We start from the raw sequence: 15,840 nt of genomic DNA, 5'->3' as shown, positions 1-15,840 counted from the left end.
TGAGAAATGCAGACACCTGCAGTGTTGGGTCAGGAAATTTTTAGCAACACTCCCAGACAGGCGTCTGTGAAGCGGATGGTCCTCCACAGCAGCTGGTAGTGATGATCAATGTATGCCATGGACAGGTAGTTCTGCTGGCTTTCCTTTGCAGACCTGTCAACTGCTACGGTTTTGAGTGTAGCATGTGATGCTGAACTTCAGAATGCTGCACTCATGGTTAAAAAAAAACCCAAACCAAAACAGTATAGCGCTTTTCCATGCTGATAAAGTTGCTCAACTGCGCTGCACATTCCAAAAGTAAAACATGCATTTAAAAACTATACTGAGAACTTACGTGTAAAACCCAGCATAGACATCCAACTGAACCCTAACAGCATTTTTATGTATGGACACACAAAACCAACATGCACAGCATTCAGCATACATATCAACCACAATACCTACATGATGAAAATGCTGTGCTGAAGTGGCAAAAATCAAGTGATGAATTGAAATAATGAAATAGATTATGATGATTATGATTTATAGTGAGAAGAAACTGACACAGGGGAGGGTGGGGGGTAATAATCGATGCGTGGCATTTTGGTGCACAATTGTCGATGAGAGTTTCTGTAAAACTGGCCTGATCTAATCGGCAATGAGTTGACAGATTGCTCCACTTCTGTTCTTGAGACTAATCCAGCTCACTTTGCTCTGTCTTGTTAAAAACAAGCAAACGTATTGAACATGAACAGCAAAGAAACAACCAGTTACATAGTGTCAAGGCAAAAGTACTATTTTGAACCACCTTTGTGTCAACTAAGACCATGTTCTCCATGCTGTGTGTCGACTGCTTCTAATACTTGATCCCCTGTATTGGCAGCATGCTGGTTTCTGTTTGATGTGTTAAGCAATCTGGCCTTATTTTTAATGAAATATCCAAGCTTAATAACTGATAAAGTCAGGAAAGGGTAAAGCAAGGATAGATTTGATGATAACAGTTGCCTGCACATTAAAACGATAAACAGTTGATGCAGTTTTACACATCTTTTTGCAGTCATTCTGTTAAAGTTACACTTATACAGTTTCGTGCTTCATTGTATAGTTATTAAAAAATCTTTATTTTCCATGCTTCATTCTATTGCTTTTGAAGTTAGATTTGACCTATTTCTTGCTTATTGATTCTGATTTATAATTGAAGCATTTTCTGCCTCTGTCTGAGCAAGACAGAAGTGATGAAGTGTTGAACAGTGATAGACTTGACAGTAACAATTGCCTGCATGTATTGTCTGTGATCACAGAGAAACGATGATGACCCTTACTGTCTTGCTGTGTGCAGGCCTGTGAAGGGGGAGATGGTGGTAGGTCGGTTCTCCGAGGACAGCTGCTGGTACCGGGCGGAGGTGGAGGCAGTGGCACCTGACGTGCGGACAGCCTCCCTTTTCTACGTGGACTTTGGCAACAGGGAGCAGCGTCCCTTCGAAGAGATCCGGGCCCTGAAAGAGGTGCATGCCACCACCCCTGTCCATGGAGTGCTCTGTGGGCTAGACATCACCAAGCATGTGGGCGGGGAGTGGGGGGAGGATCAGGTGACCACCTTCATGAGGTGTCTGGAGAAGTACCTGCGTGAGGAGGGGGAGAGGTTCCTGTGCACAGTGCTGGTGGAGAGGAAGGAGGAGGATGGTGGCACGGTGTGGGTGGACTTGGTCGGCAAAGGGCTGGGCACCACCCTGGCCCATGAGTTGATGCACCACCTGGGCGGGAAGACCCCTCCCTCCCCCAGCCCTCCTGCTGCCCTCCCCTCCACACCCACACTCACACCTGTCACTGATGTCCTCGCCAACCCCCCCGCCCCTACCCAGTCTGCTAGAAGCACCCCCGCCCCCTCTGTGAGGTCAGTGCCAGAAGAGGAAGGGTCCCCACAGCCGGTTGCGGCGTCTGTGGCATCTGCTGCCCAGCTGGGGAGGGTGAGTCTGCCTGTGGGGGAGTGTGTTGAGGTAGGCATCCAGGACATCGAGAGCTGCCACAAGTTCTATGTCAACACCAAGACAGCAGAGGAGGACCTGAACGAGCTGAGAGAGAGTATGACGGTGCTGTGCGAGGGGCAGCAGCCCCCTCCAGCCTGCCAGGCCGTGTCAGCTGGAGATGTGGTGCTGGTCAAGTTCACGGAGGACGAGCAGTGGTACCGCGGGCAGGTGGAGCGCCTGTCTGACAGTGGCGCCACCTGCACTGTGTTCTTCCTGGACTATGGCAACAAGGAGGACAAGGAGGTGGGCACCCTGAGAGGTGTGCCCCCACAATTCCTACAGATGCCTGCTCAGGCCATCCTGTGCACGCTGACGGGAGTGCCATCCCCCACGTCGCAAGACATGGAGAAGCGATTCCGCGGCTTGTGTCTAATGACGGAGGCCACAGTCCGGATAGTGGGGGTTGAGGGGGAGTGTCACAGTGTGGACGTCCTGACCAGTGACCATGTCTCTGTCGTCTCCATGCTGGGTCTGCAGCCCTCCCCTGCCCCCACCCCAACCCCCACCACCACTCATGAGAAGAGCGAAGAAGGAGCTGTCTCCTCTTCCCTCCCCCCACCCCTGGAACCAGGGGATGACGACGACGATGGCAGTGTCCACAACGCCCGCTCCTCTCCTTCCATCCAGTTTGAAGGGGTGAGCGGTCAGCTGCTAGTGTCTCCCAGTCCTGCACTGGAAGGTGCTGAGAGAGTGGAGGAGGTGGAGAGTGGTTTGCCCGACTCTGCAGTGGACCCGCCTCGTGGTGCAGAGCTTGAGCTGGTCCTGACCCGCAACTGTCTGCCTGTGGTGGCTGAGGACAGCCAGGTGCTGCACATGGTGGTCACCTACATCGTCTCCCCTGCACACTTCTACACCATGCACAAGGAGCATTACAGTAAGTCAGACAGTGTGTGTATGTGTGTGTGTGTATGTGTTTGTGGGGTGTGTGTGTGTGTGTTTATGTGGGGGGGGTGTATGTGTATGTGTTTGCATGTGTGTATGAGTGGTGAGTGGTTGGTGTTTGAAAAACCAGGTCTGGACTGTTCTCACCTGCCACCTTCTGCAAGTCCACCGCCAGTGAAAAAAAATATGACTGCGTTAACCTCTAAGCTGCCTATATGACGAGATAACTCGTCAGCGCTAGTATGTACACTTAACTGCACGAGATAACTCATCATTGAAATATCTGACTTTTCCCTGGTTTGCACTGAGTTTGTTGACAAAAATACTGGTAGCTTTAGCTTGTGGAATTCTAGATTCTGTTCATAGATAGAAACCCCATCTTTGTCATGAGGCAGTCCTTTATTTGAACATTTTGGTTGGATTACTGCCGCAGTGTTTGTCTGGCTCTTGTCCTTGCTTGCTCAACAAAATGTCAGACGCCTTGCTCAAGACATGCGATCGTACTGGAATAAATCAACCAAGATTGCTTTCTTTAGCTGATGCTCAGAAAGAATTGAAGCGTAAATTTGAAGACAGTGATGAAATTTTATTGGACGATTTGATAGAAAATAAAGGGAGCAGTGAAGAGACTGGCCAAGATACATCTATCAGTGAGTTATGCCAACTGTACAGCTGTAGCAGAGGACAGAAAGTGACCGAATTTTTAGCAGGACACAGTGTGAGTGATTTTCTTGGCACTCGGCCAACGCGATCTGATGAGAACTGGATGAAGTGTCTGTGTGTGAGAGTGGTGAAGAGGAGGGGGGTGGAGACCGAGGGGGCGTGGCCCCACATCCGTATTATCACTTACAGAAGTCATAGTGCATTATGTATGTCTCTCTTTTTTTCTTTTTTTTTTGGTGGTTATTCTGGTATAATTTGTGTGTGCAGATATCCATTTGTCCAGAAAATATATTTTAGTGCAAATTATGTGACTGTTTGTAATGAACAAGTTGAAAATGTGACAGAAAAACAAAACACTGATTTCAAAACAACAGCATGTCACTGAAAATATTTTAAATGGGGAAATGTCATGTGCTTTGTATTCTTTATTCATTTACCTTTCTATACTTTTGTGGGTCTTTCTCCAATAACCGTTGTTTGTGGAAAAAAAAACCCCTGGCAAATAGATTTCACTTAAATCTTATTTTCCTGGCAGCAAAAGGGTTAACAGAAATGCTGGCCGAGTTCCCCATGTTCATTTGATCATGGTTGGGCCAGTTGAATATTGTTTGTACCTTGTGTCATGCTGACTTAAAGATGTCTAGCAGAGGAAAGAAAAAATGTCAAATGCTAACAGTAAACTGAGTAAAGCATGAGACTTTGCGATGTCTGTCTCTGTCTCTCTCTCTCTCTCTCACACACACACACACACACGCACACACACACGCGCACACACACACTGGTACAGAGAGAAATAGGGACTAAGAGAAAAAGACATGAATAGAATGATTATTGAAATTTTTATCCATTTTGTTTTGGTGAGTTAGCCCGGTGCAGGTGCTCCTCGTTTTTGGAAATTGGCATCTGTGATTTTATTGTGATAAAGAACACCTGTGATTGCATGGTGATGATAGTGTGTGTGTTTGTGACAGTCGCCCAGCATGACGAAGGCGGCATGGTACCACAACTACAGGAAGTGAATGCTGACTGCCCTCCCATGGATAAGCTGCCGGCGAAGGGAGAGCTGCTGTCGGGACTGTTTGAAGGTGAGGGAGATTGTATTATGTTTTTGAGTGGGAAGAGTTGGGGGGACTGTAGTGATGTTTGATGGTAGGAGGGGGGTTCTGGTGTTTTTGGAGGTGGGTGTGCAGTGGTATTTTTGTCTAATGGAGGGGGGAGTAGTTGTGCTAAAGGATAAGGGGTGCAAGAGTGATGTTCGAGGGTGGGGGCTGTGGTTTTATATGAGTGTTGAGTGTAGGGGCCTATACTAGCTATGGTGCTGTTTCAGGGTTAGGGTTGGGGGCTGTCATGTAGTGTAGTAAGCTGTAAGGTAGTATAGTAATGTCCATGTTTTAACTGCATTTCATTTTTAGACAAGAAATTGAAGAATACCTGCTTTTTTTTTTTTTTTTTTTTTTCGGGACAAGGGAGCCAGCCTGTCCCTCAGGCACATGCACGCACGCACGCGCGTGCACTCACACACACACACACACACACACACACTCTCACAAAGAAGGCACAGCATGAGCGCAGTGTACAATGTGTGCAGGTGTGTGGTTCCGCTGTGAAGTAGAGGAGGTGGTGTCCCCTGAACAAGTGCGTGTCACGTTCTTCGACTATGGCAATGAGGCTGTGCTGGACCTGGCCGACTTGCGTCCCCTGCCTCGAGACCTGTGCTTCAACTACCCCTTGGCCACCATTCGCTGTTGCCTGCACGGTCAGTAGACACTGTGCTGTGGTGTTCGGTGTTGTACTGTGCTGTGTTGTGTTGTATGAAACTGTATTGTGTTATACTATATTGTACTGTAGTTATTGTGTTATACTATATTGCACTGTAGTATGCTGTAGTATACTGTATTGTGTTAAGTTGTATGGTCCTCTGTTGTGCTGTACTATATTGTACTTTGTTGTGTTGTACTGTTTTGTATTGTACTGTTTTGTATTGTGCTGTACTGGTCCACTGGTGCTATCATTGTGTGTGTGTGTGTGTGTGTGTGTGAATGTTGACTGCAGATGCGCTACAAACATGAAGATAGCAAAGGAAATAACAGCTGAGAACGATCCTTGGTGCCCCCTCTCCCCAAGGCCCCCCCTTTTTTCCTCCCCAGAGCAGCTGACCTAACAACTTAGAACACGTACTGTCAGAAACCCCCTACAGCAGGCTGGTAGTGCAGTGGTGTGTAGTGTGGGCAGTGTGGTGTAATAGTGTGTGGTAGTAATATGATAATAATTGGAATTAGCACTGAATCTTGTGCAGAGACAGATCAAAGCGCTTTCAAACCAGTCATTCACACTCATGCATAACTCTAAACTTGAGAAATTGAATACAAAGAAGAGGCAGGGGAAGGAGGCTGTCTTGGAAAAATGTGGGTTTTAAGGTCAGACTTGAAAGAGCTGAGTGCAGAGACCTTATGAAGCGAAAGCAAGGTCCACAGACAGAGAAAGAACGGTGGCGGACAGTAGAGTGTTTGAATCTTGGTATGCGTAAACAGAGTGGTGTGTCGTTCACAGACGTGGGGCCAGCCAGCGGAGGGGACAGTTGGGACGAGGACAGCGTGCTGCTGACTCGGGAGCTGATGGAGAACAAGGGGGTGCAGCTGACAGTGCAGGCGGTGCAGAACAGTGCTCACCAGGTGGACGTGGTCACCACGGACACGCAGCAAGATGTCGCACAGGTGCTGGTGGCCACTGGCCAGGTGGTGTCGCTCTCTGCGCCACCACCACCACCACCACCAGTCACTGCTGCACCAGCGCCACCACCACCCTCTGCACCACCTAGCACCGGTAAGTCACACTGCTAGTCATGGGGGGTGGGGGATTGGGGGTGGTGGTGGATTAATTTGAATGTAGAGTTGAGTGTACGCATCTCAGCCTATTGGTTGGCACCCTTATTGTCAAGTTGTTCAGGGTTGGGCCTCTGGTGAATGAAACCGTATCTTTTTTTTTTTTCAATAATGTGTTTATTCAATTATTACATTATACAAAGAACAGAAATATGTACAATGGATAGAAAAAAACTAAAACAAAATGAAAACCAATGAGACATTTATATTATGTTAAGAGTATCAACTTGGTGGTTCTCATAGACTCGAGGACATACATGTGAATTATTGTCTTTGTTTCAATTTTTCTTCTAAGCATTAAAGGCACACACACACACACACTCACACACACACACACACACACACACACACCACCACCACCACCACCACCACCACCAACAACAACAACAACAACAACAACAACAGAATATAGGTCACAAGATAATTCATTCAGCATGAGTAATGTAAATCTTCAGTACACCTACAAACTCAACAGTGTTGGCCACGGGACATATTCACACAATGAAACTATGCTTAGAGTCTGACCTTTTTTTCAGCTTGTGTGCACAGTATTTTCAGTAGTTTATCTCTTATTTTTTTCAAATTCTTTCCATTAGTCACTGTGATATGTTCAGTGAACATCTCAGCCAGTGTGTTTGAAACCTCTACATTAAGGTTTAAGATTGACTTTTGACTTTTATCAGAGGCACTTACTGTTTCTGTGTGTACTGTGTGTGTGTGTGTGCAGAGATCAGGTTGGGTTCAATAGACAATAGGTCATATGACCGGAAGAACATAAAATCAATAGGTCATTTTGAAAATCAATAGGTCAAATATCACCCGGTTCCGGGAAAACTGAAAGTAGACTTCTGCTTTCAGTTTACAATCAGACCGGTCTGAACTGCACTCGGTTAATGCAAAAGTGGGAACGCCAATTCTTCTCGCCGAAGCTCGCAATAGCCAGCGATAAAGATTCGTTTCGGATTTCGTTTCGTCACGGATCCGTATTTTAATAAACCAGTTTATAGTCATTTCCTGTAGGAGCAGACGACAAAGTGATCGTGATCGTTAAAGAGAGAGAGAGAGAGAGATGGTTACTTTGGTTGACCGACTGGTCATAAAAACAATAAGTCATGTGACCTGGCAACTTGAAAAACAATAGGTCATTTCAAAATTAAATGCGTCAATGACCGATGACCGATGTCGAACCTGATCCCTGTGTGTGTGTGTGTGTGTGTGTGTGTGTGTGAGAGAGAGAGAGAGAGAGAGAGAGAGAGAGAGAGAGAGAGAAAACACCTGAGGTGAACAGCAAGTAGTTTTTTTTATGCAACAGTGGGAGAGTGGTTTATGATGAAAAGAGAGGAATTCTCTGGAACTTTGCTGGTTGGGAATGGAGCAGTGTGAAGTCTGTGGAGGGGTTGTGGGGGTGGGGGGCTCACATGTCAGTTGAGGGTTATCTTCATTCACATGGGGATGTACAACAGGTCGGATGGGTGTGATGACATGTCATGAAATGTTACAGATGTGATGAAGAGTGTGGAAGTGATGACACACACTGCTGATTTGAAATGTGACACATGTGATATTGTGAGTGTGATGTAACAGTGTGATAATGTGAGTGTGATGTAATGGTGTGATATTCTGAGTGTGGTGTCACAGTGGAATATTGTGTAATATAGCAGTGCAAAATTGTGAGTATGATTAACAATGTAATATGGTGAGCATGATGTAAACAGTGTCATATGACGAGCGTGATGGAACAATGTGATACTGTGACTGTGACGTAACAATGCTGACATGATGACACCTGACAGATGCGACGGCAGATGCGGAGAAGGAAGCGTTGCTTCGTCAGATGGCAGAACTGCAGGCACGGTTGGCTGCCATGGAAACCAAGTGAACCCACTGCCGCCCCTCCATGCGCCCCTCCCTGCACCCCTCCCCTTGCCTGCTTCACCCTGTGGTGACGTGTCCACTGGGGAGAGCTGTACAGTGTCAGCTTGTTTGGTTGATGTTTGCTGTGTGCCTGGGGAATAACGAGATGAATTGTCTGGTGCTCTTTTAATTTGGCTTGAGTGACAGTGTTACAATAGAAAGAGGACATTGTTGAGTTAGTTTTTAGAAGTTTGAATAACGGGATATGAGGGAGACTGGAGAAGTCTTCCTGCTTTTTTGTTGTCAGTTTTGGTCCCCAACCTCCCCTCCCCTCCCCGCCCCCACCTTTTTAAAATTTTTTTATTCTTTTGATTTTTTTATTATTATTATTTTGTTTTTGAGCAAAGTGAAAAGAAATGAAAGGCAGTGGGTTGGGGGTGATTGGAGGGAGAGAGCATAGTGGAGGATTTTGGAGGAGGGTCGGGTAAGTTTATGAAAGAAATCGTCATGTTAGGAAGAAGACAGGTTGATGAGGGATGTGTGATTGTGAGCAGAACGCAGGTTGATGAGAGATGTGCTATTGTGAGCAGAACGCAGGTTGATGAGGGATGTGCGATTGTGAGCAGAACGCAGGTTGATGAGAGATGTGTGATTGTGAGCAGAACGCAGGTTGATGAGGGATGTGCGATTGTGAGCAGAACGCAGGTTGATGAGAGATGTGTGATTGTGAGCAGAACGCAGGTTGATGAGAGATGTGTGATTGTGAGCAGAACGCAGGTTGATGAGAGATGTGCGATTGTGAGCAGAACGCGATGTCTGGATTGCCCGGTGGTGGAAAGGTTGGGGAGAGTTTCAGGGTTCCCAGGGGGAGGTTACTCTGTGCTGCTCCCCATCACTTCCTCCTTCCCGTCCCTGTCCTCTGCCTTTTGACTTAGATTGTTTTACTTTCAGTTTTGACTGTTTGCTTCTGTTTTTTTTTTCTTTTGTACTTGACATCAGTCTTGTTTTGTTTCTTTTGCTGTACATTATATTATCCTGTTCAGGATACCTTGTCCTTCAAAACTGTTGCCTTCATGGTCTTGTTTTCACTTTCCGCATGCTGTAGATTGACACATCATGGGAGAGGAAGAAGGTTTTTTTTTTTTGTTTTTGATGAAGGTGTTGACCTTTGAAATAAAGACGACAAAGAATGAGGCATGATTGTTTTGACAGCTGTTTTTTTTGGTTTCGTTTTTTTTTTTTTTACTCTAGATGACACAGACATGTATCCCATATGTCCACAGAGGGTGATGTGGAGTTCACTTCTGATGGTACCAACAGGGTGGCAAGAAACATAATTGTTTCATGTTTTTTTGTTGTTGTTTGTTTTGAAACCATGCTCAGATTTGCCTCCAACATCTGCACAACATGGCAGTGAGTTTTGAATGGTCCTGGCTTGGAAAGAACATTCCTGCTGTTTTGACAGTAATTGCATTAATGCAATTTTGATCAGGTTGGAAACATACTGCTGATATTAGGAGTGGTTTGAAAATTGGTAGCCAGGAGTATTCCCTGCAATATGTTGACAGTGATGATGTTGGTGGTGGCAGCTGACATGGGAAGTGCAGACTGCTGAATGTTCAAGACGTGTGACTGAGTGAGAGTATGGAAACTAATCACAGGGTTCATGCTGTCTGGAAACTTGTCTTTGAAAAATGAGAGAACTGTTACAGTGGCTGGAAAAGTCTAGGAAAATATATTTTCCCTTACAGGGTGTACAAAAATATTGGAATTTTAACAAAACCCTTTACTAGTATCATCCAAAAAAAGAGCTTAATGTATGTAGAAAATAAACAGTCGAAAAAATGATGAAAATGTAACATTGATGGTGGGATTTCTGCTGATCTGTTTCATCAGCGGTGTAGAAAATTTTTGATTCAGTTTGACATGGAAGGTTTTCGGTCTTGTCTGGAAGAGGTTTTGGAAAAAAAAAAAGTGTGGAATTTTGTTTGTTCACTGATGTAGGAACCCTGTGATCAGTGTGTGACTGTTCCCTGCCAGTGTGTGGAGGCCGGGCATGTCCGTGTGACACAGCAGAGGTGGCAGTATGTCTGTGTCGGCAATTTGGAGATTTACTGCCCAACCCTCATTATTTTACTTTGTTTCAGTGTTAAGAAAAACATTAAAGACCTTGGTGGCAAACTTTTCACTCTTACGAAAATCAGTCACTCCCATCCATGAGAACGTGTGGTAACCTACACAAATGTGCCATGTCATAAGGCACAGCCAGTGGTTAGTCCAATGTTGTGGCTGATGCGGTAGGTCAGCAGTTGTCTATTTGGCGGTATGTCAGTAAACAGTAGTGTGCTCTGCAATGTTTGCACGTGGTTGTGATTTTATCCACTTCAAAGGAATTCACAGTGGTCATCCAGGCGGTGGATCCACTGGTCTGTTCCTGTCAAGGGATCATTCCTGGGTGCAGGGCAGGGACCTTCAAGGCCACCTGTAGATCTGTTGCAATAATGTCTGTCCCATTTTTATACTCCACTGTGGACCTGGCTTATTGGCCAAAGCTTTTGCATATTATACATGTGTACTCTCTTAAATCAGAAGAGTCATTGGGGTGCCACACAGAACTGTTTATGCGGTTTGTATTGGGCAAGTCAAATCTGGTAGAGCCCATCCCTCTTCAGATCGGATTTTCTTTGAGTTTACTCCATACATGCTGCAGGTAGTACGGAGTTACCAGTAGCAGTGAAGAACCTCTGATGTAAGTTAATTACAGGGTTCACAGAACCTTGAGGACCACTCGGAAACTTGCAGTTTTCTTCTTGGGGTCATGATGAAATGATGATAAATTTTCGGGAAAAAAAGTGGTGTATGCAGTCAGTGTAATGTGCACTTTCATATCTGTACACACATTTTATAATAATGAAAAACCCAGCTTTTATTTATGAACTGCTGAATAACTAAATTTTTGGCTGAAACATCGATTTTTCAAGCACTTCTTGAGCTGTTCATGGTTCTTGTGTGCCTGAAACAGCTGTCTGTGTTCACTGAGTGGCCACTGGGAGTTCAAAAGCAGCCTACATAATTTAAATCCTCTCCCAAATTTTTTTCAAATTTTATGAAAGCATAAGTGCTCTTATGAATTGGTCCTTGTAAAACTTGTAATATGGACAGCATCAGGTTCACATGGAGTCTTGGCATGGTGGATTCTGAGAATGGTGGTTCAGCCTTCAGTGAGCCATATTTGGTTATTCTAAATACTTCTTGGACCAAGTTGCCACAGTTTTAAAGTGAAGGCTTGGCAATTATTTGCATTGTTTTGGAAATGGAAACATGACCAAATGATTGGATATGAGCTATGAGGGAACCCTTTGGTTTTCTTCATGTCTTGCAGAATGTCTTTGACCCCAAATGAGCAGTGTAATGGACATTTTGAATATTAAATGTGTCACTTTGTCTTGGTAAGTGGACAACACACCATTGTGTTGAAGTGAAGTGGTCTGTTCAGTGTTCACTGGAGGAACACGGGGGGGAATGGAAGAGATGTCAGTTTGAAGGATTTTGGTGTTTGACTGAAACTGAGTGACCAGAAAATGAGGTTCTGGTTCAGAAGGGATCATTACAGTTTATAGACCCAAGACCTTGAAAAAGTCAAGTAAAGTAAACTTCATTATCTCTCAAGAGAAATGGTTGTGCAACTCGCAATATAAACCTAAGTTTAATTACACATTAAAACCTAAGATTTTTCGTGAAAAGACATGTTTTGGAGGCAGGATGGTGTAAGAAATGGTTCACTGATGAAAAGCAGTTGATCTTTTATCTGTCCCAGGTGTGAATGTTTCATGATAAAATAATTCAGGTCTGAAACAACTTTTTAATTCTTTACCTAAATTAGTGTATAGAGGGTAAATAATGTGAAACACAATTTAATTGTTAAAGAACTTTAAAACCTTTTGCCCCTTATGGAGAGAATCTGCAAAGAGTATAACTAGACAAATTTCACTCTGTTCTGGAATGTCCAGATTATGCAGACTTGCAATATTTGAGAAAAAAAGTTGTTCCAAAATCTGTTTTCAATTTCTGCTATTTCCAAATGGCAGTAAAATGTGCAGTTGAAATAAAGCAAGTTTATAAGATTTGGAAATTATGCATAATTTTGTTTGATGGCATTTTTCATCTTTGCCATTTGCATATGTACATAAGTTGGGCATGTTGTTTGCTAAACAATGTTGTAATCCTCCATGCTCCAGTAGGAGCTAAAGATTCGTTAAACTTTAAATGAAGTTTAATTATGTAAGAAATGATTCAAGTGCAAAATAAAGATTATATCTATTCCCCTGTTCAGTGTGAAGAAATAAAATGTCATATGCAATTTAGCTTTAAAAAAAACAAAACAAAACCTTTTGTCCCTTGGAGAGGCTAAATGATGTGAGAAACTTCAATTTTTTAAGAACTTTAAATCCTTTTACCCTTTTAGAGCGACAAAGTATTGTTGGAAACAGTCAAAAAGCCAAGAGAAACTACCATTTCCCCTGGTATTTTGAATGATAACGTAAGGACCAGTTCCCATTTTCAAAAGTTTACTCATTTGTGGTTTGGAAGAAGTTGACAATGGAAGAAACAGTAGAAAACCTGTTTACCTGACCGGATTGTACCCTGTGCAGTCTACAAGTATCATCACCTCATGGCATTGTCACAGTTGTCACAGACTTTCCAATATATAGTTTAGTAGCTTTACTTCTCAATTTAACTTTTATCCTCATTAGTAATTAATGGATTGTATTGTAAAGTCTTTTTTTCTTCAAATCTTTACAAAAGATATTTTTAACTTGAATTGTTTACAAAAATAATCACCTTATTTTCATAAGCAGCAAATTAAATGGACATTTTGGATGGAAGTAAGGGACCCCATTTCCTTTTTCTTCCATTGTTTTAGAGTTGCCGTTGTTCTGAGACTGCTGGCTTTCAGGTGTGTCATGAGACTCAGTGGAATGTGGAACAACCCCCTTTCACCAGGTGAAGGGACAGGACAGGACACTGGAGGGCCAGTACCATGAAAAGCTGTCAAAGGTGATGGACATGATGATGTTCAGACTGTTTTCTCACTGTGTGTGAGTGAGAGAGAGAGAGACATGCTGTGAAATAGCCATTGATGCTGCACAGCAGGCCTGAAGGACCCAGGTATTTGTCTGTGGGAAATGGTCTATCCAGCCGTTCAGTCCTGTGGTGTGAAACGGAGCGTAGCTGAACAGTGGCCAGGAGGAGGTCTGTTGTCAGGTCTGTCATTGTGTCGTATCTTTGAACCAGGGTTCATACAGTCATGGATGTCAAAAAAAAGTCTTGGAAACATGAGAGTAACCATTTTCCTGGGATGTAAAAGTCTTGGAAAATGTGTTTTGCCCTTCAGGGTCTTGAAAAGACTTGGAATTTTGATGAAACCCTTGACCACTACCTTTCAACCAAGAGCTGAACACATTTAACAAAACAACACATGAACAAAAAGTGATGGAACTAGAACATCAGTGCAAGAGTAACCCACTGATCTCTTTAGTCAGCGATGTTGCAGGCAAAATTTTGATTCAGTTTGGCATTGTGTTAGGTATGGACAATTTTCAGTGTGGTTTGGAACAAGTATGGAATTTAGTTTGGTCGCATTTATGAAACCCTGTAGGTCTGTTATTGTATTTTATGACCTCTGCTGGCCTGAAATGGCTTGACAATGGTTGTATGAAATGGGATGTGAACAAGACTTGGAATGTTTAGTTTGGAAAACGATGACAATAATGTTTGCTCCAACAAAGGCTCACAACTTTCTTCCATTCAGCTTGGACACAGGTGTTCAGACACAGAAACAAACAACACCATCAATAGAAAATCATAAAAGCTGCATGCTAAAAAAAAATAAAAGAACTGCTGTTGCAAATTTTTAGATCTGAGGAAAGGTCAACACTGCTGGATACAGGTATTCAGACACAGAAACAAACAACACCAACATTAGAAAACCAACAGCAGCTTGCTTTAAAAAAAAGGAAAGAAAAAGGCTACTAAAGAATTACTGTAGAAGCTTTTCAGATCTGATAGAATCTGGGCCAACATTGCTGCAGAGAGTTTAGCTCTGAAAGACCATCACTTGATTTCAAAGGATTTGAGAGAGTTACTGTAGGGAACTGATGTGCTGTTGCTGGAATGGGAGCCCACTTTTGGATTGGCGACATGAAAAGGTTGGCAACTTGGAAAAAAACAACTGGGCTTTGGCTTTTGTTTGTATTTTGGGGGGAATCCTTAACCAGAGATGAATCCTACAAGAAATGGATTTCATGCAGTTGGAGGCCATTTTTAATGGTGACACCAGCTGTCCTGTCCACAGTGTATGTTGGTGAAAGACGAAGAAATGCCATCTTCAGATCTCCTGGGTGGCTGCTAAGTGATGGATCCCAGAACTCCGAAGGGTGTGTTGCAAGCTGCGAGTCGCTGGAAGATTGTTGTCACAGAATATTTGAGTGTTTGGTGGAACGCTGTGGTTGTTGAGCCGGCCGTGTGCTGAAGCAGCCAACAGGAGTGAAGAAAGCAGCGTGATTTACAGTGCCCTGACATAGCACATCAGCTGACAGGGCACTGTTCCCACCCCCCCTGTTCTTACAACCCCTTTTCAATTCTCTTTGTCCAAGTGTCAAGGTGACTGGAGTATAGATGTCACTTGTCTTTTTTTTCTTCTCTTTCTTTTATTTTTAAGCAAATATAAATCCTTGTTACTTGCCATAGCACTGGTCAATCACTGAACAAGAGCTGGTCATGGATTGTGGGTGTTGATGAGAATTGTTCCTGGACATAGTGTTTCGGATGCTTAAGTTCAGAATGTGTGTGTTATGGATGATGCATGTAAGCAGTGTGTGTGAGGTTGAAGGTAAAACCTCTGCACTGTTGTGAGTCTAGGAAAATGGAGGGAGGAGGAGGAATAAAGCATTGCAAGGAGAAGTGTATATATGGACCATGGATACAATGATGTAAAAGTCCTCCTGTTTCAGCAGTGTGCTGGTGTTGATTTTGCTGATGCCGTCTTGTGGTGAACGACAGACACAGTGGTGTTCACCAAGGTGGTTCACACGATTTTCTTTGACAATGGAATGTTCAGTATTGCTGAGTGTAATTGCAATGTCTTCATATGGAATCTGGAGTTTATGTTGAAAGTACTGTATACATTACTTGGCTGGGTTTTAAGCCACAAAAGATAAGGGGCTGTACACATAAGTCTTGTGCAGGACCGCAACGACCAAGATGTGTGATAAAGAAAATATGGGTGCTGTATCCTTTGGTTTTCAGTTTGGACAGAGCTGCACCAACCGGATTTTTTTTTTTTAAAAAGAAGAAAGAGTTACACACTTAATCTTTCACATGGACATTGGACAAAGCATCCCACATGAGTTGGCATTAGCTCATCTGGTGACCATTTGAAAAGGATTGTGAAAACAGCATTTAATTACACATACTTAACCGTGACCCACTAGTGCAGACTCCGGCAGGGGTCTGACATTCCTGTCCTGTGCAAACTACTATCCGCCTATGCA

At 43.7% G+C, this 15,840-nt stretch overlaps 1 protein-coding gene across 1 annotated transcript in view; it reads left to right on the top strand.

Annotated features, from left to right (window-relative positions):
* Positions 1-14,899, top strand: part of LOC143298070 (uncharacterized) — a 45,584-nt gene extending 30,685 nt beyond the window's left edge. Inside the window, exons 20-24 of the mRNA XM_076610748.1 lie at positions 1,319-2,880; positions 4,523-4,636; positions 5,140-5,307; positions 6,102-6,374; positions 8,227-14,899. Of these exons, the coding sequence (XP_076466863.1) occupies positions 1,319-2,880; positions 4,523-4,636; positions 5,140-5,307; positions 6,102-6,374; positions 8,227-8,312 (2,203 nt within the window). The 3' untranslated portion in view covers positions 8,313-14,899. The remainder of the gene's footprint in view (positions 1-1,318; positions 2,881-4,522; positions 4,637-5,139; positions 5,308-6,101; positions 6,375-8,226) is intronic.
* Positions 14,900-15,840: the final 941 nt, after the last annotated feature.

This window comes from Babylonia areolata, chromosome 2 (assembly GCF_041734735.1).
Source record: "Babylonia areolata isolate BAREFJ2019XMU chromosome 2, ASM4173473v1, whole genome shotgun sequence".
Lineage (NCBI taxonomy): Eukaryota > Metazoa > Mollusca > Gastropoda > Neogastropoda > Buccinidae > Babylonia > Babylonia areolata.
This window is presented reverse-complemented; position numbering and strand designations above follow the sequence as displayed.